A 25,558-nucleotide genomic window follows, 5' to 3' on the forward strand; every position below is an offset into this window, starting at 1 on the left:
CTTCTGGGGCTTGGAAGCAGGTAACTGAGACCATCAAGTGACTTGCAAACTTTAGGGACTCCTGTTGCTGTGCAGAATGGGAACTCTACTCCAAAAGCTTGTCCTGTTCGCTATGTCGCCTGATCCCTTCACCCTGCCAATTTAATACTATATGTGCATCTTGCCCCCCAGCCTCTTTTAACTTCTCTAGTAGTAAATATCCTTTGAGCAAGTAGAGCAGGGATGGGGAACATGTTACCTTCCAAATGCTATTGGACTACAACTCCCAACATCCCTGGCTGGGGCTGATGAGGGTTGGGTCCAAACACAGGTCCTCAGCCCTGTTGCAGGGCATGCCTTTTCTTCACTAAGCATCTGCCACCCATCCTCACATACTTTGAGCAAAGTTTTCCCACCAGAGTACTCTAACCTTCTGACAGTTCCAGTTTAGACAAGATGTTTGTCACAGGGTTTGACCTTGTGTGGCTATTGGGGTGTCATTGCTGGCACATAGTGGGTAGAGCAGCTAGGGAGCATGGAGAGGGGCTTTAACCCTCAGCCCTCACCACCCATCACTCTGGTCAGCATCCTGTAAGTCCATCCCTGCTTTTTACAATGGAAGGAAATCTCTTAGGGGCACTGATGAGAGCTTTCCTCTCAATGTGCGTGGCTGGTGCTGGAGAAGGGGAAATTCGGATCAGGATCATAGTATGAGCAAAGGGTGTTAGCTCACCTTCCTGAGGCAACATCCCCCTTTGCACCTAATTCCTTATTTTTTAAAAAAAATCAGCCATACAAGTCCAAATGTACTATCTAGCTTAGCCCTAGCCTGGAGGGTATGAAAGCACGCATCGCTGAGGCCACTCTATATCTGCCAGGGCTGCTTAACCAGCCTAAGCTGTTAAAAAAGTGCTCTGTGCCACAGAGGAAACTTGTTCCTCTGGTGACAAAATATGGTTCAAGGAGCACCCTGAAACAATAAACCTGTTCCTTCAGAGGGAATGCAACCCCATTAAAAATGGGATGAATACCCCTCCCCTTGGCAGACAAGCCACTCGCCAAGAGTGACTCAGTCTTATCTGGATTGAGCCTCAGTTTCTTGGCTCACATCCAGTCCATGACTGTGCTGAAGAAGCTCTTGTTCAGCACTTCCTCAAAGCAGATGGATTTAGATGAATTGGGCTTCCTGCCTCACCTGTCAAAGAGAACTGGACCTGAGGGTTATCCGCTTATTGATGACTCCTGGTGGCAAATCTCTGGATGACATCACTCAGTCATTTCGGGTAGTTGAAAAGCACAAGGAACAAGACCGAAACCCGTAGCGCAAATGCTCAAGCACTACATTCTGACAGAAGCTATCCAGGTAGCAGTGGAACCATTGTAAAATTGTGCCTCTAATTCTCAGTCCAGACGGTCTACCCAGACTGAGAGTTCGAGAAGAATAAACAAGGCAGCAGTCCTCCTTTCTCCTGGCATAAGTCATCCATCAGGGTGACTGAAGTAGATCCAGAAAATCAGTTGGCACCAGATTTGTCTTGAAACTGTTTCTTAAATCAAAGAACAATGCCAAGCAGCCATTGCATCCCTGTTGGTTGGAATTCTCCTACAATGGGCCTAGAAGTTCAGAGAGCCCAGTGAATCTATTCAAATGAAAGCGGGATCAAATTGCCTTTCATGCAATTACATGAATTCAGATACAGTATACGGTACATGGAGGGTGGTTGGCTGTGGAAGGCTGGAACATAAAATTACGTGTGACAAAAAAATTATTTTGAGGAAAAGTGGAATGCCCTACATTTTCTTCTGGTGGGTCTTGTGGTAATCCTGCTCCTTGGTTTTTTTACTATGTTCAGTGGTCCCACAGTAATTAGTATTACAATATACTGTATATTCCTGCGTATAAGATTACTTTTTAACCCAGGAAAATCTTCTCAAAAGTTAGGGGTCGTCTTATACGCCGGGTCGTATTTCTTATACGGCGAGTATATCCCAAACTCTATATTTTAACTGGAAAAGTTGGGGGTTGTTTTATATGCCCAGTCGTCTTATACACCGGAATATACAGTATCTATGAAGAGTGCCCCTTCCAAGAAAAGCAGCTCCAAAAACCTTTAAATGGCTCTGGTTAGCATTAGAAAATGTAAACGAGTGGTTCCCCCCCCTTCTTTTTCCTTTTCCCCATATATATGTATGTATGTATGTATGTATGTATGTATGTATGTATTATTAAATTTTCTGTTTTACAATTTAAAATACTCATTTAAACATCCTTAAAATGTCAATGACTTCCCTTCTCTTTCCATGGTTCATTTTGCATATCATAAATCCCTGCATATTTTACAAAAACTAAACCATTATTACATCCATCAAAACTTATTTACACTTTTTTGAATATATCTTAATGTTGCCAATGTTTTCAAGTGAACACATTTTCCCCCCATGTATTCAATAAACGTTTTCCAATCTTCTCTAAATGTATGTTCTTAATTTCTTATTCTATATGTTAAATCTGCAAGCTGTGCATATTCTGTCAGCTTAAGTTGCCATTCTTCTTTAGTTGGGACTTCACTCGTTTTCCATTTTTGAGCTAACAAAACACAGGCTGCAGCAAGAGTGGTTTTTTCAAGCAAGATGAGGAAAGGGCTGCAGAAAATCCTATATATAGTAATTGAACCAAGGGTGCATATACACCATACAGCTTCCTCCAAAGAATCATGGGAACTGTAGTTTATTCCTCACAGAGCTTCAACTCCTAACACCCTCATCAAACTACAGTTCCCAAGATTCTTTAGGGGATGTCATGTGCTTTAAATATGCATTAAATAATGTATGGTGGAGTTTGCAGCCTTAGATTCCACACCACGTTTTCTTCCACTGCTGGGCCTACCATTCATTTGGGATGGGGGGACGGGACAGGACCCTGAGCAACCTGGTCAGACCATCAAGTCACCCAAATAGAGGAAATTTCCACCTTGAACTGCGCTAGATAAGATGCTAACCAAAAATACTCAGGCACCTTGTTACATGTTTAAATCTGGTTGGGCAGACAGGCATCTTTCGCCTGGAACTTCAGGAGTGGACTGGGTCAAGCCAGGGCGACAGCTGGCAGTAGGGGGATTTACCTAGGGTATTACTAAACACCCTGGGTAAATTGAGAAACACAAGCTAATTCTGGAGTCCTAATCCTCTTCCTTCCCCCAGCTGGAGTGAGGCATGTCAGTCACGCAGTGAGGACCCAGCTAGCAGCCTAGACTGCTTCCACGGCTGGCTCTGCAGAGGATGTCGAGAGCCTGACCATGGGTGAAGTGCAAAAGGTGAGTGAATTCTGATCCTGTAACAAATACTGGGATGGGGGAGGTAGTATTCACAGAGTGACTCTTTCAGCATCTACTCTGTGGCAGGACTTGCTACTAGTCTGCTCCCCAGAACTGGTTCTAAAGACCCGCCATGATTACTATCTACACTTAATATCTGCAACATGGGGGCTGCAACCATGTGTTGTGGCTGTTCAACCATGCCTTCCACGGCAATATTCCCTTCTGTTCCTCTGTTGCCTGTTTTTTCCTCCCTATTGAAAGTCAGCCAGAATTCTGTGCCTGCTGCACGATCTGTCCTCACTGGGCCGTTCTGGGGATCTCCATCACCACCACCGAAATATTTCTGGTACTTCTGTAAACCTTGAGGTTCCTGCCAATAATCTCCCTCTTGTTCATGGATGGCACCATTTTGGCTACATGAGCAACAGCACTCAACCTCTCAACACAACACAAATGGAATGGTAACCAGAAGCTGCAGAATGCAACCCTGGTGCCCATGGTGGAGGCTGGTGGGACCATTCATGTGTGAGAGGAGCAGGGGAAATGAGGGTGGTCGAAACATGGCTATTACGGTAAATAATCTAAGGCCTGTGAAACTGTGGGGGAGTGGACTGTTATTATGATGACTATTTTATTATTGGGCTGTCTGTCAGTATATACTGGTACCGGTATACAAATTGTTGTCGTGAATGGTATATAAATTGTTGTTGTTGTGAATGGTATATAAATTGTTTTTGTTGTTATTTTATTTGTTCCCCATCCATCTGACTGGGTTGCCCACACATTCTCGAGCAACATACATAAAAACATAATAAAACATTACATAACCATCATCACAAACTGAGAGAGCTGAACTTTGAGATGTTTCTCTGAAGCTGGTAAAATGGCCCCATTGTCAGCTCTGAAGGCTGGTGGGTAAAATCAAGTGACTGTCTAAGGATGAAAGCTCTAAAAACATGGCGGGCCCTCTCTAGGAGGCAGCAGCTAGAATAAAGATCCCAGCCAGTAAATGCTGCTTTTGCGCCCTAGGGCCTTCTCTCAGTCATCCAGAAGCTTAAAGGCTCTGAAGAGCAGGAGTTGCGAATTGTCCTCCTCGGGCTGGACAATGCCGGAAAGACTACTTTGCTCAAGAGCCTGGCATCGGAAGAAGTCAGCACAATTACCCCCACACAGGTAAGCACAGCGGCAAAGGAGATCAGCACTGAGGGATTGGGATGGAGTGTGCGGCAAGGAGGAATTGGATAACCAGTTACATAAAGTCAATGGAACAGATCGGCAGTCAAGACCTTAACCAACCCCCTGCTGTTACGCTCCTCTCTCATCCCCACAGTGTGGAGCTCAGACACACCAGCAATAGCACCTTGGCTCTCTCAGAGCTTTTCAGGCAAGCCTTGCGGCTAAGACATTGCATTGGGACGAGGGAGGAGGAATTGCTTTTTTGTTTCTAATATATGGGCATATTTGATGAAAAGGTTGCCCATCTTCTGAGTTCTCATCACCAACTGGGCCACATGCAAATTCTGTGTAGTTTGCAGCAGAGCAACCGGGGGGGGGATTCTTCAGCATAGGAAGCACACGGTTCCTGCTTATGCCTCTCTCCTACCCACCTCTTCCGATTCCTTTTGTGAAGGGATTCAACATTAAAAGTGTCCACTCTCATGGCTTCAAGCTCAATGTCTGGGATATAGGAGGGCAGCGGGCGATCCGGGCCTATTGGAAGAAGTACCTGGGCAGCACAGACCTTCTGGTGAGTGTGGGGCTCAGCCCCTAAAACTGCCTTTGTAGAAATTTGTCTGCTGGAACCACACAAGTTACCAAATCTAGGGCAAGGCAAGCCCTAATATCCAGGGTCCTCCATACAGCCTTTTCACTGTACATTCATGACAGCTTGTGTTCATCATGGTATGGGGACAGGGAACGGCTTCACACAATCCCATGTTCAATACTGTTACATCTGCAAAAGTTTTTGGGTGGATATACTGCTTTGTTTCCAATCGATACATGTCCCATAGCTGAAAGCCTTTAACTTTTCATGCTACAAATGTTCCGGATTTGGGGTGGGTTTTTTTGGCCCTACTTTTGTTCCGTTATAGTGCAAACATTCATCTCCAGGTGGAAATAGTGTGGTAGCACTGAGCAAGCACCACAGAACGACTAATAAAGTGGAATGATGTGTGGATGCCCAAGCATAAACCCACCTCTCATGTGCTACTGTTGTATCAATGACATGTTGCACATGCAATGGAACCACCAATCTGGAAGGCCTCTTAGGCAGTGCCAGCTGACCGGCCTCAGACTGCAGAATTTAGAAGGTATTATCAGAGGACATCAAACTGCCTGTTATTTTATTTACTTATATTATTATACTTCCACAGCCACAATGTGTGGAGGGGGATGGGCAGGGCACCACTTGGATTTCATACCTTAGAAAGAAAGATGTCTTGGGGCTGCCTTAAAAGAACCAAAAAGCTTTAGGAGCTGGTAAGAGGAGCTGGGACCAGAGGAATAATGGTGGGCTGTAGATGATTTCCTTCTTTTCCTCGTTGCAGATCTATGTTATTGACAGTGCTGACCAGAAACGCTTTGAGGAGACTGGGCAGGTAGGATAGACAGTTTACCTCCTCCAATCCCATAATTCTACCTATGGCAGGAATTTGGTAATCTGGACTGTGGAGAACTGCGCACCTGGGAATGAGTGTTGTGAAGGGTGAAAATATTGTCAAATAATAGCAGAGTCTAGAAGTAGAACCCAGTGTTCAGAATGCTTGCTTGGTGTCTTAACCTCACATCTCCTTCTCCCTACCTCCTTTAGCTTAGCGGGTTCAGAAGGTATGGATCATGGGAGCATCAACTGTATTATGACCACCACCACCATCAGGCAGCTCCCCTGTGCTCATAGCATTTAACAAGGAACAGCTATGACACATCCCTTGAATGACAAGGCCCTACTCCTCTGGGTTTACCATTCAAAAAAGGAATTTTGTGAAACAGAGTACATTACAAGCACTAGTTCTAGGTAAAGGTGATGACAATTTGTGTCTGAATGCCACAGCTAGCAATATAACCTCCTCTGGGTGGGTCTTGATGTAACTTCATACGATGAGCCTGTTCAGAATCCACTGCGTTCTCTTTTATCTTTGGCAGGAGTTGTCCGAACTAGTGGAAGATGAGAATCTCACGGGTGTCCCATTGTTGGTGTTTGCTAACAAGCAGGATCTAGCAACAGCATCCCCTGCAGCAGAGATTGCTGAAGGGCTCAACCTGCACACATACCGAGACCGGCCATGGCAAATCCAAGCTTGCTCAGCCCTATCTGGTGAAGGCATTCAGGTATGAAGGTTTGTGTTGTGTCTGTGAGATAATGTGAAGTTCTGTAGGGAATGGGAAAGGGAGGTGCTCATGGCTGGAATCAGAGCCCAGAAAGTACTGCCAACCACAGTCTCTCTTTTATCTATCTAGGATGGGATGAACTGGATTTGCAGCGAGATCACAAGTCGGAAAAAATGAAAATGCTGAGCACAGGAATGGATTTTCTTATCTACAGAATCCCCAGAGGCCACAGCCTCAGTCCTAGTGGTGCACAAAAGTTCATAGCAGAAGGTACCATCAGGACCTGGCCCAAGAGTCAAAGATGAGAAAGGATGTTGAACTGAAATGATTTCCTGAGTTTTCTGAAATATCTGACCTAATGAGTAAATCTCCTCCTGCAAGCATACCGTAATAAGGGATGCAATGCTAGATTTTCGAAAATCATCCTGGAACTATAATTGTGATCATGTCACAAAATGACGAAAATAAAACTTAAAGCAAAATATCTTATATTTTCACTGGACAGATACTGACTATTGACTCTGCAAACAACCTGGTATGATAAGCTCACCTTACTAATGTACTAGATACACCCAAATCCCTGAAAATTGTGGGGTGGAACTGTGTGCGATTCCTGAGTCTCCTACAAAAGACAGAGAAAAATGGGACTGTCCACTTTCTGGACTGGAAAACAAAAGCTCCACCATGCCAAAGTTTTATCTACCCATGAAGATCTTTGTAGGGGAAAGCAGGAGGAAAGATTGCACACCCTAAACCTGAATATCTTCCTGCTCATTTAGGAACTCCCATCAGACCCTGTCCAGAGGTGGAGCCATAACAGGGGCAATTTCGTTTCAGTGAAGTGCCCTGTAGCCTCTAGGCTGGTAATTTCTGAATTGGTGGATCAAAAGATGGGTTAACCAGGACATCTTTCTCACTGCTATATTGGACTTGTTTGTCTTCAATACCAGGATACACAGATCAAATGAGGGGGACTCTGGTTGTTTCCACACTAGCCATTTTCTTTGATTGTACATCAAACAAACTCTGTTTTTATGGTGTTATCTACCACTAGTGCCAACCCATTGCACATCAGGGTTTTCTGTGTTCCATCTTTTTCCATTCCTGGTTTGTAGTGATATTTTTTGTCTCAAAATACAGTTCTGACCTGCACTAGTGGAACTAGATTACTCCTTGCTCATTTGAAAATGGCTAGTTGCTGTTGCTCACTCCTGGCCAAGGAATTCCTGGAAGTAAACCACACTGAATTCAATAGGACATATTTCTTTGTAGACATGATTATGATTGTGTTGTTAGCCCTTAATTAGTCAGTTCTTGTTTCCTGGAGAGAAGCTTTAATTGCTGTCCAAGCAATAGCTCGTTACATTTTACTTTTTTATTCTGCTATTGTAATTGCACCAATAATTAGAAGAAGAAATTGCTGTGGCTGCAAAAAAGGAAATCAATTAAAGCCATTTAAAGGAACGGGATCTAATAAAGGGTCAGTTCTCTGGGCCCTTGCTACTAGAGAACAAGAAGCAACTAATTGGCTATTTTAAAAGAAAGGGGCAAGGAGGAACCTATTCATTAAAGGTACAGTTGCAGGGGAACTTCCCTCAAAGTGAAGAGACAACAGGATTTTGCCAGATTTTTATGGACAATACAGTGGAATCTTGGGTTGTGAACGTGATCCGTGCGGGAGGCATTTTCGCAACCCGCAGCGCCGCGTCTGCGCACGTGCATGACGCAATTTGGCGCTTCTGCGCATGTGCAAAGCATGAATTAGTGCTTCTGCGCATGCGCAAGTGCCGAAACCCGGAAGTAACCCGTTTCAGTACTTCTGGGTTCGGTGCGTCTATAACCTGAAAACGCGCAACCCGCAGCGATCGCAACCCGAGGTATGACTGCATAGCACTATGTCAAGTGCTGTGTGGAACCATAATTTTTATTTCTGCTCTTCCAGCTGACTGTAGTTAAGTAATGCCTTGGTAGCACTAGTGTGGAATCAACTTCTAGCTGAAAAGTCAATGAACTGAGAACAGTTCAAAACTACCCAAGGGAAAGGTACATAGATACATACTGTTATGAGTTTGGTGGGGGAGGAAGTAGACTGTATGTGAGATCTTTCTATCCCTTGGATCCAGCAAGTGTTAAAATATAAGCCAAGCTGGCTTCCTGGCTGAGGTAATAGCCTGGGTGATGGGACATTAAGGGAAACAAAGGAAGGGGCTCTGTGCGAGATGGCAACCCCCCCCCCCCAAAGCTTGTGGTTAGTTAAAAGGATGAAGCCAGAGTTTAGAGTTGAGTTGCAGTGATGTGAGCTAGAGAGTAAAGCAGCAAGCTGGGAGAAGACAGAGAGACAGAGCAATGTTGGATGTCTGTAAACTCCAAGGCTGTGGCTATGGGAGAAACAAGACCCTTTTGGGGTGTTAATGCTGTGAACCCCTCCTTTGTAGGCTCAGGTTGTATATATGTGTAAATAAACTGTATATCCTAAAGGCACCACAGTCTCCATTCTGCCTCATTCCCAAAATGAAACACGAATCCTGGGTAAGCGCCTGGAACCCCTGGAATCTCGCAGCTCTCGGAGATTCGGGTGGCATGCAGCAATACATAAGAATCCTATTGAAACAACGAAAGAGGCACAGTCACATGTAGCTCAGTGCCGGATGCAAAAAGTAATGTTGTTTGGATGGTTAGCCAAATCAAAGTTGTGAAAAAAGAGCAAACCAAATTAGGAGGACTCAGCCTGTCCTCCACTTTGCGGATGAAGTCACTTGTATTCCTTTGGATCTAGATGCCACATTCAGTTACTGAGAGGATCAGGGGGCCCACAAGTATTTTATTGTGGGGGCCGAAGCTCCCACAGCCTCTAAGAGTTTGCTCCTTTGGAGAGGATTGTGACTAGATCTAGGATTCTGACAAGATGCGAGCCCCCTCCCCTGTAGTTTTGACACATATCTTTGAGAGGGGAGCTGTCTTGTTTGAAAGATGTTACGGTAAATGCTTCCTTAAGGACAGCCCCTCCTGCCTTAAAAGGGCCTCTCCTAAAAAAACAACAACCCAAAAAGACAGAGAGTCCAGTTTAAAGTTGAGCAAGGTGTTAGAGAAGACACGAGTTATTGAGTGATAGGGATTCCCAAGACCCTTTCACGGCTTCTCGCTGGGCTGGGGGACTGGAAGTTGCTTTGGTTGCCCTCGTGAACAGCTGTGCTGGGAAATGAAGCTGCAGGTGGGGGCATCCCTGAGGATTGCCCTGGAGCTCTAAGCAGGAACCACCCACTCCTCAATTCAGTGTTATTATTATTCCCTTACTCAACCAGGAGGGAAGCGGAGGGAAGAAGTCGGCCGAGAAACAGCTCACAACAACCTTGCTAGGTAGTCCATTGCTAACAACCCCCATATTGCAGATTAGAGGGCGGGTGCTGCTGAGGCTGAGAACGAGCAGTTCACGAAAACCTTGCAGCGTCCGCAATTTCCGGGGTGGGGGCAGCAGAGGAGGAGGCGCGACTTCTATCTGCTCCGCTCCAACCACTCGCACGCAGACACGTTGCGCTCTCAGAACCCCGGAAGGCGGTAGCAGGAGAGCACGTTTCACTCTTCACTTTTCCTATCTCTACAGTCGCTTGGGGGGGCGGAGTTCCGGCCTACAGAGATCGGACGGGGGACAATAGAGTTACCGACGTCGATGGTTTCGGTTGCCTTGGTTCCCTTTCCTTTTTACCTCCGGGCGAAGGGTCGACCGGAAGGAGGAAGAAGAAGGGCAGGAGGGAGTAGGATGGTCGTGGGTCTGGGAGGCGGTGGATCTGCGCGGTGCCTGCGGGGGTCGGCGGCCGCCATGGCGCTGCAGCCCCTGCTCTTCCTCCAGCTCCTCCTGGCCGTGTCGGTGCCTCGAGGGGCTGCGGAGCTCACAGATGGCAACAGCGAGCACCTGAAAAGAGAGCACTCGCTCATCAAGCCTTACCAGGGTGCGTGGGGTGGGCAGGGGCTGCTGCCCCCCGACTCTTCCGCCCCTTCCTTCTCGCCCGCCTTTCTCGAGCCTTTCTCCATCCTGACTGCCCCTGGTTAACGTTCAGGTCGCGTTGGGCCAAGGGGAAGACTTGGTTTTGACACTTCAGGAAGTAGAGAGGAAAACCAAAGGGCCGCGGAGACAGTATTATTCGTTTTGCACACATTCTCGAAGGACCCTCATAAATAACCAGGCGGGACCTTTCTGTGCCCAGGACAGCCCCTTCAATCTGAAGGCCCTGAGAGGTCGGGCGGGGGGTCGATTGGAGGCTGTGGTTTGTGTAATACGCAGATCTTACAGATCCAGAGGAAAGCCTTAGTTGCCTGGTAAATAATAAATTACAAATTAATGGAGTCACGTTCATCAAGTTGCCATGAATAATCAGTTTCTGCTGATTGGTAGCCAAAGAATGGGGAGAACAAGTGAACACAGTTCCCATCATTTTTGTGAGGTGGTGGTTTTGTGCCTAGTCTGTAACTTCTGGTTTCCATGGTATCTTCTTTGTTTTAGGGGTTGGCTCCAGTTCAATGCCCCTCTGGGACTTCCAGGGGAGTACAATGCTGACCAGCCAGTACGTTCGATTGACCCCTGATGAGCGCAGTAAGGAGGGTTCAATCTGGAACCGAGTGGTGAGTGTGTTTTCTGCATGGAAAAGTGGTAGTGGGATGAGACTAGCAGTGATCATGCCTACTTAACAATAACCAAAGTGTGTGTTTGTGTGAAAGGAATGTTAAAGGAACTTTTGAATCATTCTAAAAAGTGCTTAGGGCTACTATATTCTGTCTTCTAGCCCTGCTTCCTAAAGGATTGGGAGCTCCATGTCCATTTCAAGATCCATGGAATTGGCAAGAAAAATCTGCATGGAGATGGTTTTGCTCTGTGGTATACTCGGGAGCGCCTTACTGCAGGTACTGAAGTGGGTTGAATAGTCAGGGTGGTATCCCACTGTGATGAATTCTGGGCCCCCAAATGCAGTTATGAGTGGATAGTTTCTGAGCTAAGTTGCTTAAACTAGCATAGCATTGTAATGTGCAGCAAGTCCTTCTGAGTTCAATGATATTTTTTATTATTATATTATATGGAATTACAGCCTTATGCCTATTCCCATATATATTTGTGTAGAGGGATGTTTTTAAATGGAGAAACATTCAGTCATGTGAGCTCCTACCTGCAGTCTGTAGTGGCACAGCCCAGACAGGTTTGCCATCTCAGCGAGAACTAGGCCTTCATAGTAAGCTGTTAAGAATTTTGGGTGAGCACTGCTGCATAGTCTTCTGGGAGTTCCTAATTACATATCAGCTCATTGTTGCTCGAGAATGTGTGTGTAAATGCTTTATTGTTGTTTCACAACTAGATCTAAATTCTTACCTACTTGACATGTTTCTATAGGAGATAATGCATGTGCCATAGTAGAAAAGCTGCTGTTCGAGAAGTTGGAGAACATTCGTCATAGTTATATTCTTTGCGCAGAATGTTTGAAAATAATACAACCTTTCTTACAATGTTTGCTGGCAACATTCAAGTGCTTCAAACTGTATGGAAATAATGATGCTCTACAGATTAATCTGTAGAGTTCTGCCTGGCTGGATTATGTTGTTCAATGGTGCAAAGATGCAGATCTAGTCACCATACTTTGCTTTGTCCTGCTCAGGCCCTGTTTATGGCAGCAAAGATAACTTCCATGGATTGGCCATTTTTCTGGACACTTACCCAAATGATGAAGCTACAGAGGTAAGTGATGAAACACACTGGCTTTGAGGGTTGCTTGTACTTGCAACCCAAGCACAGTCGTACCTCGGAAGTTTGACTTCCAAAACGTTCGGAAACCAAGGCATGGTTTCCAATTGGCTGCAGGAAGCTCCTGCAGCCAATCAGAAACTACGTCGGACGTTTGGGTTCCAAAGAACGTTCACAAACTTCTGGGTTTGCAGCATAAGTTCACAACTAGGGGCATCTAATTCCGGGTTAGCGGAGCTCATTAGCTGAAGCATTCGTAAGGAGGACGGTATGTAACCCGAGGTTCCACTGTAACTGTCTGGAATTGTCTCACAGACAGGTGGTGCTTCCATATGCATATATGTTTGCTTCACAAGTATTTGGGGTAAGAGCTACATGCAGAAGATTTAAAACCATGCTACTTTTATTGTGCAGCGTGTGTTTCCATACATCTCTGCCATGGTGAACAATGGATCCCTGACATACGACCATAGCAAAGATGGTCGCTGGACAGAGCTGGCAGGCTGCACAGCTGACCTTCGTAATCGGAACCATGACACTTTTTTGGCTATCCGTTACTCCCGGGGACGTCTGACAGTAAGTTGGCTGGGGTACTACGTTGAATGCATTCTTCATGGGTTGCCTTAGGTGGGGAACCTTTTGGTCCCAGTGGGCCAGATTCATATCTTTACCCCGCAACTCTGTGGGCCAATTTTGACAACTCACCTTTCAATCATTTGGAAGTACCTAGCATTGAGTTTGCAAAATGCTTAGTGCAGTGGTTTTCAAGTGCCTGACAACCACCTAGTTGGGTGTTTGGGAAAAGCCATGCAATGGGAATCAACAATGTTTGCAAAGCAGCTTCCAGTAGGTGTTGTTGGGGTAGTCCCAGTCAACATGGTCAATGGTCAAGGATGATGAAAGCTGTAGTCCACGACATTTGGAGAGGTCCAGTTTGGGGAAGGTAGCAAGATACAAAATATAGAACCGATTGTCCAGACAATATAGTATGGTATGGTCAATTTCTCTTCCCCAGATTTGAAGCTCTAGTGTGCTTGTAAGGTTTTTTTATGTGGTTGGGAGAGTGAAAGCTGGGTTGTTCTTGGCATCCAAGATGACACTTATTTTGCAGGTGATGACTGATGTGGAGGACAAAAATGAATGGAAAAATTGCTTTGACGTTGCTGGAGTCCGCCTGCCCACTGGTTACTTTTTTGGGGCTTCTGCTGGTACAGGCGATCTATCTGGTAAGGGCTGCTTGCCAATAATGTGGAATTGGCTCTGTTGCCTAGATCTGGTTACAGGTAAAGTAGAGCCATTTTTTGGTAAAGTGAAGACAATACATTTGTACTATTGAACTGAGTACTAGAGGATCTTAAGTCAACTTCCTGAATTAATAGCTTCTTTATTTAAAAAAAGTCTTCTTTCTCTAAGAGATGGCATTTTAAATAAGCTGTACCACCATATTACAACTTGATGTCTTTGTTTCCTAGACAATCATGACATCATCTCAATGAAGTTATTTCAGCTGATGGTGGAACATCCACCAGAGGAAGAAAACATAGACTGGACAAAAATTGAGCCTAGTGTCAGCCTTCTCAAGTCACCAAAAGGTGAGTTCTTAGTACTTTTGCTTTGAATGCTCATGAAGCAAACAGAAGAGCACTCCGTCGTGTGAGGAAGCCTCCCCATATCTCTTCGGGGTATGCTAAATGGTCAGCATGCACTTTCATGGAGCTGTGCTTTTAGCTTGAAGCAGTAGACTGAAATGAAAATCTTGATCCCTTTTACTAGAGAGCACTTAGGAATCCCAGTGCAATGACAGGTATACATTCTAGTATTTATGTCCTTCTGAATTCAGTGAAATCCTCTGAGTAAATATTTATTCATGTGTTATGAACATTTGTAATCTGAAGGTCCCAAGTTGGGATTGTTGTAAAATGTGTTTACTTGGATAGGCATAAAATCTGTATCATGTTGCTGGCTTGAATTTAATTCTGGGTATAATTCTCCAGAAGCTCTCTTCTGCAGCTCAGAATTTTGACAACCTGTAATCCTGTTCCTGCATTCAAACAATGTGTATTTTGTAAATAAATGTGCTATGGTGCATGTTGGAAGCACAAAAGGTCCAGAGGGTGACAACATGAGAACAGGCCTTTTCTGCAGTGGCTTCCCTCCTGTGGGATGCTCTCCTCAGGGAGGCTCGCCTGGTGCCTTCTTGAATATATTTAGAACCAGGCAAAAACATTCCTCTTCTCCCAGGCCTTCGGCTAATTAGCCAATCTATGTCCTTTTAAACTGTAGGTGGGGGTTATTGCTTTGTTTCTTATGTATTTTTGTGTTTCATATTGTAAACTGTCCTGTGATCTTTGGATGAAGGGAGGTATAGAAATTTAATAAAATATTAATAATAAAAGTTGGAATTGATTAAAAAATACTTTAAAATGTGCATAGGTATGCATATTATTTTATTATATTTCTATCCCACCCTCTCTCCCCAGGGCGGTAAACATATCCACAATTGGGGGTGGGGATTCTAAAAGCAGTTACAGTTAAAAACATTATTTCATCCCATGGTATCAGAGTTGCCAAGAACAGTACATATTCTTCAGTCACTAAATGCCTGGACACACAGGAATGTTTTCAAATTCCTTGTGAATGGCTCACCTCACTAGGGAGGACATTCCAGAAATTAGTAGCCACTACTGAATAGGCCCTGTCATGGGTTAATGCCAACCAGTCTTCCTCTGTGGCAGCACCACTGAGAACGTCATTTTATCACCGTTATCTGAGCATACTTAGAAGCATTCTTGTGATCAGGAACCTTGATAACGTAGGGTAGCTGATCACAGAGAGATTTCCAAATACAGTCAGCCTAATATGCTTAGAAGCCCCCTTTCAGGCCTTCCTGCTCAATGCAAGACAGTTGAGGGTGGAACAAAGCAATATTTGGAGACAGGTGGCATGCCTTCTTCTCTTTCCCCTACACACTCTGTGCATTTTGGCAGTGTTAGAAACTCAGGTATATAAACTAGACACCAAATGGCTCCTAATACTAAGGTTACATTCACCAAAATAGAATGCCTCGTTGACATTTTGGGGCCAGATGGCTTGAAATTCGTATTTTTCAATACGACTTTTTGGTTCTTAAAATTCATTTTGATTGTGCAGATAAAATATAGCAACGCAGGTTGTGTTGTTAGTGTGTGAAAACAGTCAGGATCCAAGGATCCTCAGACATGCACCACCAGATGATGGGAGATGTCAGGTGCCATTCTGGCGCCTGGGCATCTTCACTTTGTCACAAGTGGCCAATAGCCAGGTGCAAAATGCGCATGGCTCCTGGCAAATTTCAACCGCTGATTCTTAGGGATTGTATTAACCCATTTCCTGTCTAGCCTGAGAGCGTGATGTGTGTTGTAAAATCTCTCTCAACTTCTCTTTCCCGCCCCCTCTCCTTTAGATAACGTGGATGACCCGACAGGCAACTTCCGCAGTGGGCCCTTGACGGGTTGGAAGGTGTTCCTCTTGCTCCTGTGTTCTCTGCTTGGCATCATTGTTTGTGCCGTGGTGGGAGCTGTGGTCTTCCAGAAACGCCAGGAGCGAAACAAGCGATTTTACTAGAGGGGGAAGCAAGCCCACATTCTGGGCATTTGGGAATATTTTTTACAGGGGGGAGGGAGAATTGTATAGACGCTGGTTTCCAAAAGGCTCTTTCAGAGAAAGACATGGATTATTTTCATATCTCCCCCCCCCAACCTGGCAGCACAAGCCCGACAACATATGTCAGAACAATCAAGAAGGTAGGGGGAACACCTTTTCTCTCTTTTTGAGTGCTATTCAGAGCCATCAGCCCCTCTTTATCACCTTTTATTAAAAGGGGGGAGGAACTGTGGTTAGAGGTGGGTGTTCCTCCTCTATGGGGCATGACTCTGCATCCCAGCTAGTATGTGCTGGTGTTTCTCTAGCAGGGCAATATTTCCGGAGTCCTGCTAACTGCTGGCAGCAATTTTCTTGCCTGGCCCGTAAGCCGCCTTCAAGGTGGGTGTTTTGAACTGAATGTATTTTGTAGTCTCACTGGCCCTGGTACTTCCTTTTAGTACCAGCTCTTTACTGCTGAGAGAGACTAATTTACACCGAAACAACTGGTGACTATCAAATGTGATCTCTCCCGCCCCCCTTTGGTGATGGAACCTGTGATTACATTGGTCTGAGAGAGTGGGAACTTGATTTTTTCAGTTACTGTGGAGTATATGCCAAAATTGGTCACAGACATTCAGGTCCTGCTCTGAATCATCGCATTAAACTTCTGAACTAGGTGGTTCTGGTGGTGGGACCTTGCCATAGCCACATAGCTGCGTGTGGGATCTGCAAGATGATGGGTGAAAGAGAGGGTGTGTGAAATAAAAGTGGAAAACTGACCTCAGCTGCTGGTTTGTCTTAATTTTATGGAGTATGAGTAAGAATGGTGGGTTAATGGGGCCTTTAATGTGATGTAGCCTTGTGGCTTGGGCTCATGTTGGACTCGGTATCTAACACTTCACATTGCAGATGGTGAATTATTTTCAGTGAATTGTTTAAAATGTAGGTGTGTAAGGAGTTCAGTAAAAAATAAAAAGAGCCTAATTTCCGAACTGCATTTTTTAGGTGCAGAAAGATTTGCAATCTTTTTGCTCACTTCTCAACTCAGTAAGCTAAGCATTGTTCATGTTTAATTATTAGAAAAGTTAGAGGTTACTTAACATAGATCACTTTCCCTTAAAGAACAAGACTAAAATGATTTAAATAAATGATAAAGCAAGTGCATGTATATACACAAATGCTACCAGCTGCTTATTCCTGCGCTATGGAAGGCTCTCCTGCTGTTGGCCCTACACTCTTGTTAGTGTCTTTTACTACAGCCAGGCAGGTGTTTCTAAAAGAGGAGGTTCTGAAGAGCACTTTTAAGGCAATCCAAGCCTTTAGTCTTATAATCTAAAAGACATGACACACGGGGGGGGGGATATGAAAAGGGAGGAGGAAAACACACTCATACATCAGTTCAGCTAAGATGGAAACAGTTTAGTTCAGGCTTCTTCAACCTCAGCCCTCCAGATGTTTTGAGACTACAATTCCCATCATCCCTGACCACTGGTCCTGCTAGCTAGGGATCATGGGAGTTGTAGGCCAAAAACATCTGGAGGGCAAAGGTTGAGGAAGCCAGGTTTAGGTAGTTGACAGTATTGTTGCCATTAGGTAATAGTTGAGGGAATACCAGATGCAGATGGCTTCTTAGCAGGGCAGATGGAAGGAATATGTTGTTCTCTGCAGCCTGAAAGTATAATAAGTATAATGATAACAACTTTCCACTGGGCAATGTTATCTGATTTATGAAAATACTTATATACCTCTATCATAAAAAAATATATCAAAGTGGTTTATAAAAATAAAAAACCGGTCAAATCATAAGTTTAAAGCCAAAAAATTAAAAACGAACAACAGTAGACCATGTTGTGAATTAACCTGATATGTTGAGAATCACCCTGAGATCTATCGGTATAGGGCGATAATGCGAATGTAATCATAAATGTGTGGAGTGTACTCTTAGCTGTTTGCATCGGCCTGGGTCAATATAAAAGTTTTCAGCAGACATTTAAAAGCTGGCATAGAAGGAGCCTGCTGAAACACTTCTGCCCACCTCTGTGCTTGTTCTTAGAATTGTAGAATTGGAAGAGACCCCAAGGGGCATCTAAGTACTGTACAACCCCATGCAATGCAGGAATCTCAACTAAAGTATCCATGAAGGAATGTCATCCAACCTCTGCTTAAAAAACCAGTGAGGGAGAGTCCATCACCTTCTGGGGTCATCTATTCCACTGTGAAACAACTCTTACCACAGAAAGCTCTTCCTAATGTTACATAGTTGGAATTGCCTTTCTTGTAACTTGAATCCATTGGTTCAAGCCCTACATTCCTGAGCAGGAGAAAACAAGCTAGCTCCATCTTCCATGTGACAGCCCTTGAGATATTTGAAAGTAGCTAATCATATCTCCTCTTGGTTTCCTCTTTACCAGACTAAACATACCCAACTCCCTCCACCATTCCTTATAAGGCTTGTTTTCCAGACCCTTGACATCTTGCCCCCCCCCCATGTTCCAGCTTGTCAACATCCTTCGTAAATCGGGGTGCCCAGAAGTGGACATAGTACTCCAGGTGTGGTCTGACCAAGACAGAGAGTCCAGGCCATTCCTGTTATCACACCTAAAGTGCATTTTGAACTGGGTTTCTGCACTCCCAATACTTGAGAAACTGGCTCAGGCTTGCGCTTTGGCTGCAGCACTTTCTGTTCCAGAAGTCAGGGAGAGAGCCTGAGGCGTATTCTACGACAGCAGTGTCTTAACGGGGTTTGGAGGTGCTAAGGGAGAAGGGGATGCCGCTAGCCAGGTGATGCTTTCCAAATGTTGCACTGGAACCCACATCAGTCCTCCGCCAGCATAACCCACGTGGCAGGGAAGATGGGCATTGTAGTCCAAGACATCTGGCAAGACTAGCAGGATTATTGTAATAACCTGCAGTTTTATAAGAGTACAGTATATATTTAAAGTAGATGAATGAGCAAATTAAGTTAATTTGGATATGCAGAAGATATAAAAAGATATAAATTTAAGGAACTGTAGAAAGGGGGGGGAGGAAGTCAAGCTTTGAAATGTTAAAATGATTGTAAAATTAGTGAAATGTATAAACCTGAAAAAGCATTAAAAATTTATATATTTTTTAAAAATACCTGGCAAGGCGCAGATCCCCGCCCCCGCGACATACGCCGTCGCTTCTGACCAATGGCACACCGGCACCTCTCCTGCAGGAGAGGGGAGGTTCTCCAGCGAACGGCCCGGCGCCGCTGCCTTCCCGAGGGCTGCTGGGAATTGTAGTCCTGCCTCCTGAAGGCCGCGCGGCTGCTCAGCCCTCTCGGCTGGAGCGATTACGTGGCTCGAGAAGCAGAGGAGAGGCGCGGCGTGATGGCGGTTCCCGTGCGCAGCCCGTCGATGCTCTTGCGGCTCTTGCTGCTGCTGGCCTGCCTCGCGTCGCCCGGCTGGGGCCTCTACTTCCACCTGGGCGAGACGGAGCGCAAGTGCTTCATCGAGGAGATCCCCGACGAGACCATGGTCATCGGTGCGCCTGGCGGGGCGGAGGGGAGAGCGGGGAAAGTGGCGCTAGCTAGAGAGTGGGGGTCGGGTTCATGGCCCGGGAAGGGTAAAGAGGGGGTGGATCTGGGGCACAGTGAACTAGGGGGGCTGCGGGTATTAAAGGCTTTTGAGCGGCTGCCGATCGGGAAGAGAGTTGGGCAATGAAACGGGGGTTGAGATGGGAACACGGGAGGAGATTTACCTGTGTATAGCAGATGGTGATGGAGATTCAGCTGGGAAATAAGTTATTTCACTGGGCGGCCAACTTTCCCCTCATCCTATTCCGTTTCTATATCACAGGGAATTACCGGACACAGCTGTTTGATAAGCAACGGGAAGAGTACCTACCAGCTACTCCTGGCCTGGGCATGTTTGTGGAAGTGAAGGACCCTGATGAAAAGGTATACGGACACAGAAGAGGCCCACGTGTTCGGTTGCTCTGAGGGCAGATGTGTGTCTGTCTCAGGTGTATGGTGTAACCACAGACTATTCCAGAAGTATAGAGAAAAGGGTCTTTCCTTTTCTGATCTTGATCTCCTAAGGGCCATTATTTTGATTGTATTCTCCTGGTCTGTTGTCTGGTGTGCTGATACGCAAGTATTTGACCCACAGGAGCCAACTTCTATGGGCCAAGGTCCCTTCAGGCTCTCCAATACAATAATTGAGGGAGTCATGGGCCCCCATGGGCATTGCCATTTAAATGGTGTGCATGTGCTGCCTCTTCTGATTGATTATGCAGGGTAGGGCTTACCTTGGCCTCCCCAATATTTTATTCAAGTTGGCACCCCAGATTTGACCGGATATGAAGAAGCAGGGTTGTATTTTTGGTCCCTTATGCCCTTTTGTGTGGCAATAGGACTAGTATGTTGAGTTCACTACAGTAGTACCTCGGTTTATGAACACAATTGGTTCAGGAAGTCTGTTCATAAACTGAAGCGTTCATAAACTGAAGCGAACTTTCCCATTGAAAGTAATGGAAAGTGAATTAATCCGTTCCAGATGGGTCCACGGCGTTTGTAAACCAAAAATTCGTAAACCGGGGTGTTCATAAACCGAGGTTCCACTGTACATCAGTGTTTTGTGAACAGTCAACTTTGGATAATTTGCAGACCACCTCTTTTATCCCCAAAGAAGAGTCTGGGTGCATGACTGTTGAGAGATAACAATGTGGATCTCAAACTTCATGCTGTTGATTTGTTGTCATGGCCTTTTGCTGTGGAAAACCACTCAGCACACACCTGTTGGAGCTACAGATGTTGGCTTTATGGCCTGCAGAACTGGCAGTGCATCATGTTGATATTGTATGTAGAACAGGCAATATATCATGGTGGAATAGATGCAGCTTGAAGACTTTATCCAGAAGACTTCAGGTACACAATAGAAATCTTAATAGTTTTTAGTTATTCAGAGCAGAGTATTCCAGAAGCATCTGTGTAATCAACCTAAAATACTGGTATTACAAATACTCAGTGTTTCCTATTTTAACTGATTATGGCTGTGTGAAGCCTGGTATCAAAATGGTTTTGGTATGTTTGGTTGACTCATACATTACATTCCCATCTCTTCTGTTCTGTTCTATAGGTGGTGTTGTCTCGACAGTATGGGTCAGAGGGCAGATTCACCTTTACTTCACACACACCTGGGGAACATCAGATCTGCCTACATTCTAATTCCACAAAGTTTTCCCTTTTTGCGGGAGGCATGCTGGTAAGAGAATTCATGCAAAGGGAAGATTTGTGCTTGGGTTCATTTGACTTGACAAGGCAGCTCCTGAAGCATCATGCTTTGGTGGGTATCTTCAGGCCCAAGTTTTCACTGCTGACGTTTCGAATTTCATTGCAGAGGGTCCACCTCGATATCCAGGTTGGGGAACATGCCAACGACTATGCTGAGATTGCAGCCAAGGACAAGCTGAGTGAGCTGCAGCTACGTGTACGCCAGCTCCTAGAGCAGATTGAACAGATCCAGAAAGAGCAGAACTACCAGCGGGTAAAAAGAGGGGGACTGTGGGTGAAATTTAATGTCATGTTAAGGTGGTAGTTCCAGCTTCGCAAGTATTTCTGCTTGCCAAATGGAACAAGCTGCCCTCTCCTCCTTTCATGCACTATTCTGGGGGTTCTCCCCACCCAATTTGGAGAGGGCAGGGGTGGTGGGGGAAGTCCCATTGTGCTGGTGGGACTCATTGTGCTGGTTTCTACCAGTGCAACATCTTGGTTGAATCCAGCTCTGTACTTCAATGGCAGAGCACCTGCTTCATATGCCAAAGGTCCATGTTCATTCTCTGATGTCTCCAGATAAAAGACTCTGGCAGCAGATGATGGGGAAGACATTTCCTCATGAGACCCTAGACATCGCCAGCCAATAAGAGTAGACAGTACCAGCCTAGACGGACAACTAGTCTGCCTTGGCATGGGCAGCTTCCAAAGAGGTTCTCAGCTGGTCTCCAGTAATCCTCTCTGTATAATAAGGCTGAGAAAGGAAGTGGTCTGCTTACATGCTCACATCATACAGTTCTGACGTGGGAAAGAGGGCTTCCTTCTAAAGGGTAAGACTATAGTGAGTGTGCACCCTTATTAGTAAGGTTGTGCTATTTGCGGAAGGTAGACTTCAGCCATGTTCATACAATATGATTAAAGCACTGTGATACCACTTTAAACAGTCATGGCTTCTTCCAAAAGGTCCCAGGAACAATAGGCTGTTAAGGGTGCTGAAAGTTATAGGAGACCCGTTCCCCGCACAGAGCTGCAGTTCCCAGAGTGGTTTAACAAGCAATCCCACTTCACAGGGATTTGTGGGAATTGTAGCAGTGTGAGGGGAATAGAGGCCTCCTACAACTCTCAGCACCCTTAATAAACTCCCAGAATTCTTTGGATGAAGCCATGGCTGTTTAATATGGTATCATAGTACTTTAAATGTGTAGTGGGACTGTGGCCAGAGTCAGCTGTTTCCCTAACTCATGCTAAAAAAGTATCCTTTTAGCTTTTGATGAAGCCTCTCCCCTTTCCTACTCATAAACTGTTTTCTCCTCTTCTTTTTTCATCAGTGGCGAGAGGAGCGCTTCCGGCAAACTAGTGAGAGCACAAACCAGCGAGTTCTCTGGTGGTCCATTGTCCAGACCCTCATTCTTGTAGCCATTGGAGTCTGGCAGATGAGGCATCTTAAAAGTTTCTTTGAGGCCAAGAAGCTGGTATAAAAAAATGGTGTGTTTGTTTGATATCAGCAAAAGGCCTGCAGTTCCCACAGGAGCCATTCCCAGTTCTTCAGTGCCTGCACGGGTGCTTCTCCTCTCCTCAGTCTTCTTCCACCAGACTGGTTGTTGTCCAGGCTCAGTGTCATCTACCTCTCTCTGCCTCTGTCCTTCCATTTCTCTTCCTCCTTGCCAACATCTCAGCCTGCTGCGGTTCCAGGGCAGCAGCTTCGCCTCTTAAGGCCCTGTGTTTTCTCCAGACAATCCAGACCTGCCCTCCCTCACTGTCACTCATGTTCTGTGTGAGGAGCTTTTGGGGCGGGTGCTTTTCTCTTGCCTAAGTGTGTCCTTCATTCATCAAAAATCAACTCTTCCCAAGGGCACCCAGGACCATTTTTTCCAGCCAGCATCACAAATGACAAAGCCCAGGAACTGATGCCAGTTTTGAGCCCTGCTGTATTTTTACTAGTTCTGACTTCTTGATGCCGCCAGCATATTGCTTTGAAGAAAAGCACTGAATAAGAAGACCTGGAAGCTCTGCCTGCAGTTCTCCTGTCCTGTATATTCTTAATGTGAATGGGATATGGAATGATTTTGGGATTAACTGCTGTGGGATTGGTGGAATAATATTGGGGGACACTGTATGTATGTGTTGGGATATGTGATAATAATTGGGCTATTGACTGAGGATAGCCAAGTATTGAAATTTACTTGACTTATATCTTCCTCTGTAGCTTGCTAGAATTAAATTGGCTTTTCCTGTATACGCACAACCACTATTCTTCTGGCAGATCAGATGCCTCATTTTCTTACGAATGTGAGCTTCTTGCTTGTAAGCTTGGTTCTGCACTGCTGTTCTTACAGCAGGAACATGTGTTGACTTGCTTGTTCCAGCTCAATCCTAACTCCCATTTACTTGGAAGCAAACCCCATTCCCAAGTAACTTTACAGTCCCGGTCTCCTAGGGGCTTGTTTTGCTAAATACATTTATGGATATCTAACAGATCATATGGTTTGATTATAATTCCAAAATTATTGAAGCATCCTCTCATGACTCCTCCCCTATCAAAGTCTGAGATTGCTGTTTGAGAGGGAGGAGACCCAGAAGACTGTTACATTTAAACTAGGGGGAGAGCCAAAAAGATTGTTAAATCTCAACGAGACCAATTTTGAACTGGTCAACCATGGTTTACTGGCCTAAGATTGAACCATGTGCCCATACACTCTTCCTTCCCCTTCTCCCTTCATTGCACCCAGCTTGGACACTTACATCGTGCTTGTTAGGAATGGAAACCTAACACTTGTGAGCTTCAGCACTTAAGCCTAAGTTTGGATGTTATTATGAGAAACTGGTGTAACAAGCCCCCAATTTGGGTGCATAAGGAGAGGGGTAAGAACCGTGTGGGTTGGGAGGCACGCAGCTTGTTCTCGGGCCAATATCACTATGGGTGACCTAGCCATCGTATGTAGACTATTTAAGTGAAGGGGCTATTGCTGATGTCCAGTGTCTTTTGTTTGTAAATGTTACTGGTGACTAAGCCTTTGGAGAAGTGACTGTGTTGGCTTGGCGTATCTGAGATGGATTTTTTAGGAGACACCTATCCATGCCTTCTTTTTGCTATAGAGGTCTGAAGCTCATATTTTGTGTGTCATGGTGGCTGAGCAGAAAACCTAAAAGGGTAGCATAGTCTTGGCTCAGCTTTGGCTTTACAATTACCATACTGATATTACATGAAAGTAGAGACAAGTGTACACTTTCCAAAATGTGAAAGGGATTTTTTTTGTTGCCAAAGCAAAAACCAGAATTGTTTACTAGAGGCGAGGGCTATAACCTGGGAACAACTGTAGTCTGCAATTCAAATGGCACCAGCCTTTCAATTACTAAATTTTATCTTGTTTTTTCCCCTTGCTGCTTTGAATATGTTGTGTTATTAAATTTACAAAAGGGTGGTGGTGGTATATTGCTGAGATACTTGTGAATGTCCTCCAGTTGCTAAGGAGTTCTGAGCCAGACATAATCTGCTCTGGCCTGAACTGTCTTGATTTTCAGATAGCAGAACTTGCTAAACATTGAAGTGCTGAAGATGTTCAGAATAATTATTTGAGGGCATTAAACTGGGTTTAATTATAAAGCTACATGACTGTGCCGAGGTCTATCTTAAAAAAAAAAACTGTTTAGAGCACAGGAAAGCACATTCTAGACTAGGTGTGGGGAACCTTTGGCTCTCCAAATGATGCTGAACGACAGCTCCCATCATCCCTGGCCATTAGCCGTTCTGTCTGCAGCTGATGGGACCTGTAGTTCAGTAACAAAGATTCAGCCAAAGGTTCCCAGACCTGCTCTAGAATGAAGATTGCTGCACTAGATGAGTGAATGCTGGTGTCCTATTCATTGGAACCAGGTTTGTTGGAAAGGGTCTCTTTCATCTGAGGTTTTTTGTTTTGTTTTTTGTTTTGTTTTGTTGTTGTTTTTAGTTTCCCAGGTTTGTGTTATTTGCAATGGTCTGTGTTTGTGCCACTGACTACACCATCCAATTGAAGTGTTCCAAGATCCCAACTTTCCTAAAGCCACCTTGACTGTGTGCACATATGAAACTGAAGTTGCCTGTTTCTTACACTCTGCTGTGACCAACTAAGACAACTTAATGGGGTGACAATTTTAGATACTCCAATGTAGTTCAAGCTTTTATGTAGGAGATTAAACAACTAAGGCTTTATGGGTGAGGGACCAGTTTTAATGAGTGGCACATGCTTGTTTTTTTTGTATTGTGGCTATTTTAGCCCTGGTTGCTACTGTAAAGCAAATGAGAGAGAAGTCAATAAAGATGGTATTTCCTTCTAACAATGACTGCTAACTTTATTTCATGTCAAGATCTTA

At 44.9% G+C, this 25,558-nt stretch overlaps 3 protein-coding genes across 5 annotated transcripts in view; all 3 read left to right on the forward strand.

Annotated features, from left to right (window-relative positions):
* Positions 1-9,107, forward strand: part of LOC118081557 (ADP-ribosylation factor-like protein 3) — an 11,357-nt gene extending 2,250 nt beyond the window's left edge. Inside the window, exons 1-7 of one of the 3 annotated variants that reach the window (XM_088662085.1) lie at positions 2-20; positions 3,181-3,293; positions 4,326-4,469; positions 4,927-5,043; positions 5,846-5,896; positions 6,441-6,626; positions 6,756-9,107. In XM_088662085.1, the coding sequence (XP_088518211.1) occupies positions 3,276-3,293; positions 4,326-4,469; positions 4,927-5,043; positions 5,846-5,896; positions 6,441-6,626; positions 6,756-6,803 (564 nt within the window). In that variant the 5' untranslated portion in view covers positions 2-20; positions 3,181-3,275 and the 3' untranslated portion in view covers positions 6,804-9,107. Of the gene's footprint in view, position 1; positions 21-3,142; positions 3,294-4,325; positions 4,470-4,926; positions 5,044-5,845; positions 5,897-6,440; positions 6,627-6,755 lie in introns of those variants that run through there. The other 2 variants (XM_088662084.1, XM_035108054.3) reach the window with 2 other exon arrangements.
* Positions 9,108-10,228: 1,121 nt separating this feature from the next.
* Positions 10,229-16,751, forward strand: LMAN2 (lectin, mannose binding 2). Its single transcript, XM_035105871.3, has 8 exons — positions 10,229-10,573; positions 11,125-11,243; positions 11,405-11,522; positions 12,266-12,345; positions 12,766-12,927; positions 13,463-13,577; positions 13,824-13,943; positions 15,794-16,751. The coding sequence occupies exons 1-8, from the start codon at positions 10,294-10,296 to the stop codon at positions 15,952-15,954; spliced, it is 1,155 nt and encodes a 384-aa protein (XP_034961762.1). The 5' UTR covers positions 10,229-10,293; the 3' UTR covers positions 15,955-16,751.
* Positions 16,752-19,306: 2,555 nt separating this feature from the next.
* Positions 19,307-25,525, forward strand: TMED9 (transmembrane p24 trafficking protein 9). Its single transcript, XM_035105875.3, has 5 exons — positions 19,307-19,479; positions 19,794-19,894; positions 21,075-21,200; positions 21,336-21,482; positions 22,537-25,525. Exons 1-5 carry the CDS (start codon positions 19,326-19,328, stop codon positions 22,684-22,686), a joined length of 678 nt encoding a protein of 225 aa, XP_034961766.1. The 5' UTR covers positions 19,307-19,325; the 3' UTR covers positions 22,687-25,525.
* The last annotated feature ends 33 nt before the right edge of the window (positions 25,526-25,558 follow it).

The sequence above is a fragment of the Zootoca vivipara genome, chromosome 2 (genome assembly GCF_965207765.1).
Source record: "Zootoca vivipara chromosome 2, rZooViv2.hap1.1, whole genome shotgun sequence".
In the NCBI taxonomy this organism is placed as follows: domain Eukaryota; kingdom Metazoa; phylum Chordata; class Lepidosauria; order Squamata; family Lacertidae; genus Zootoca; species Zootoca vivipara.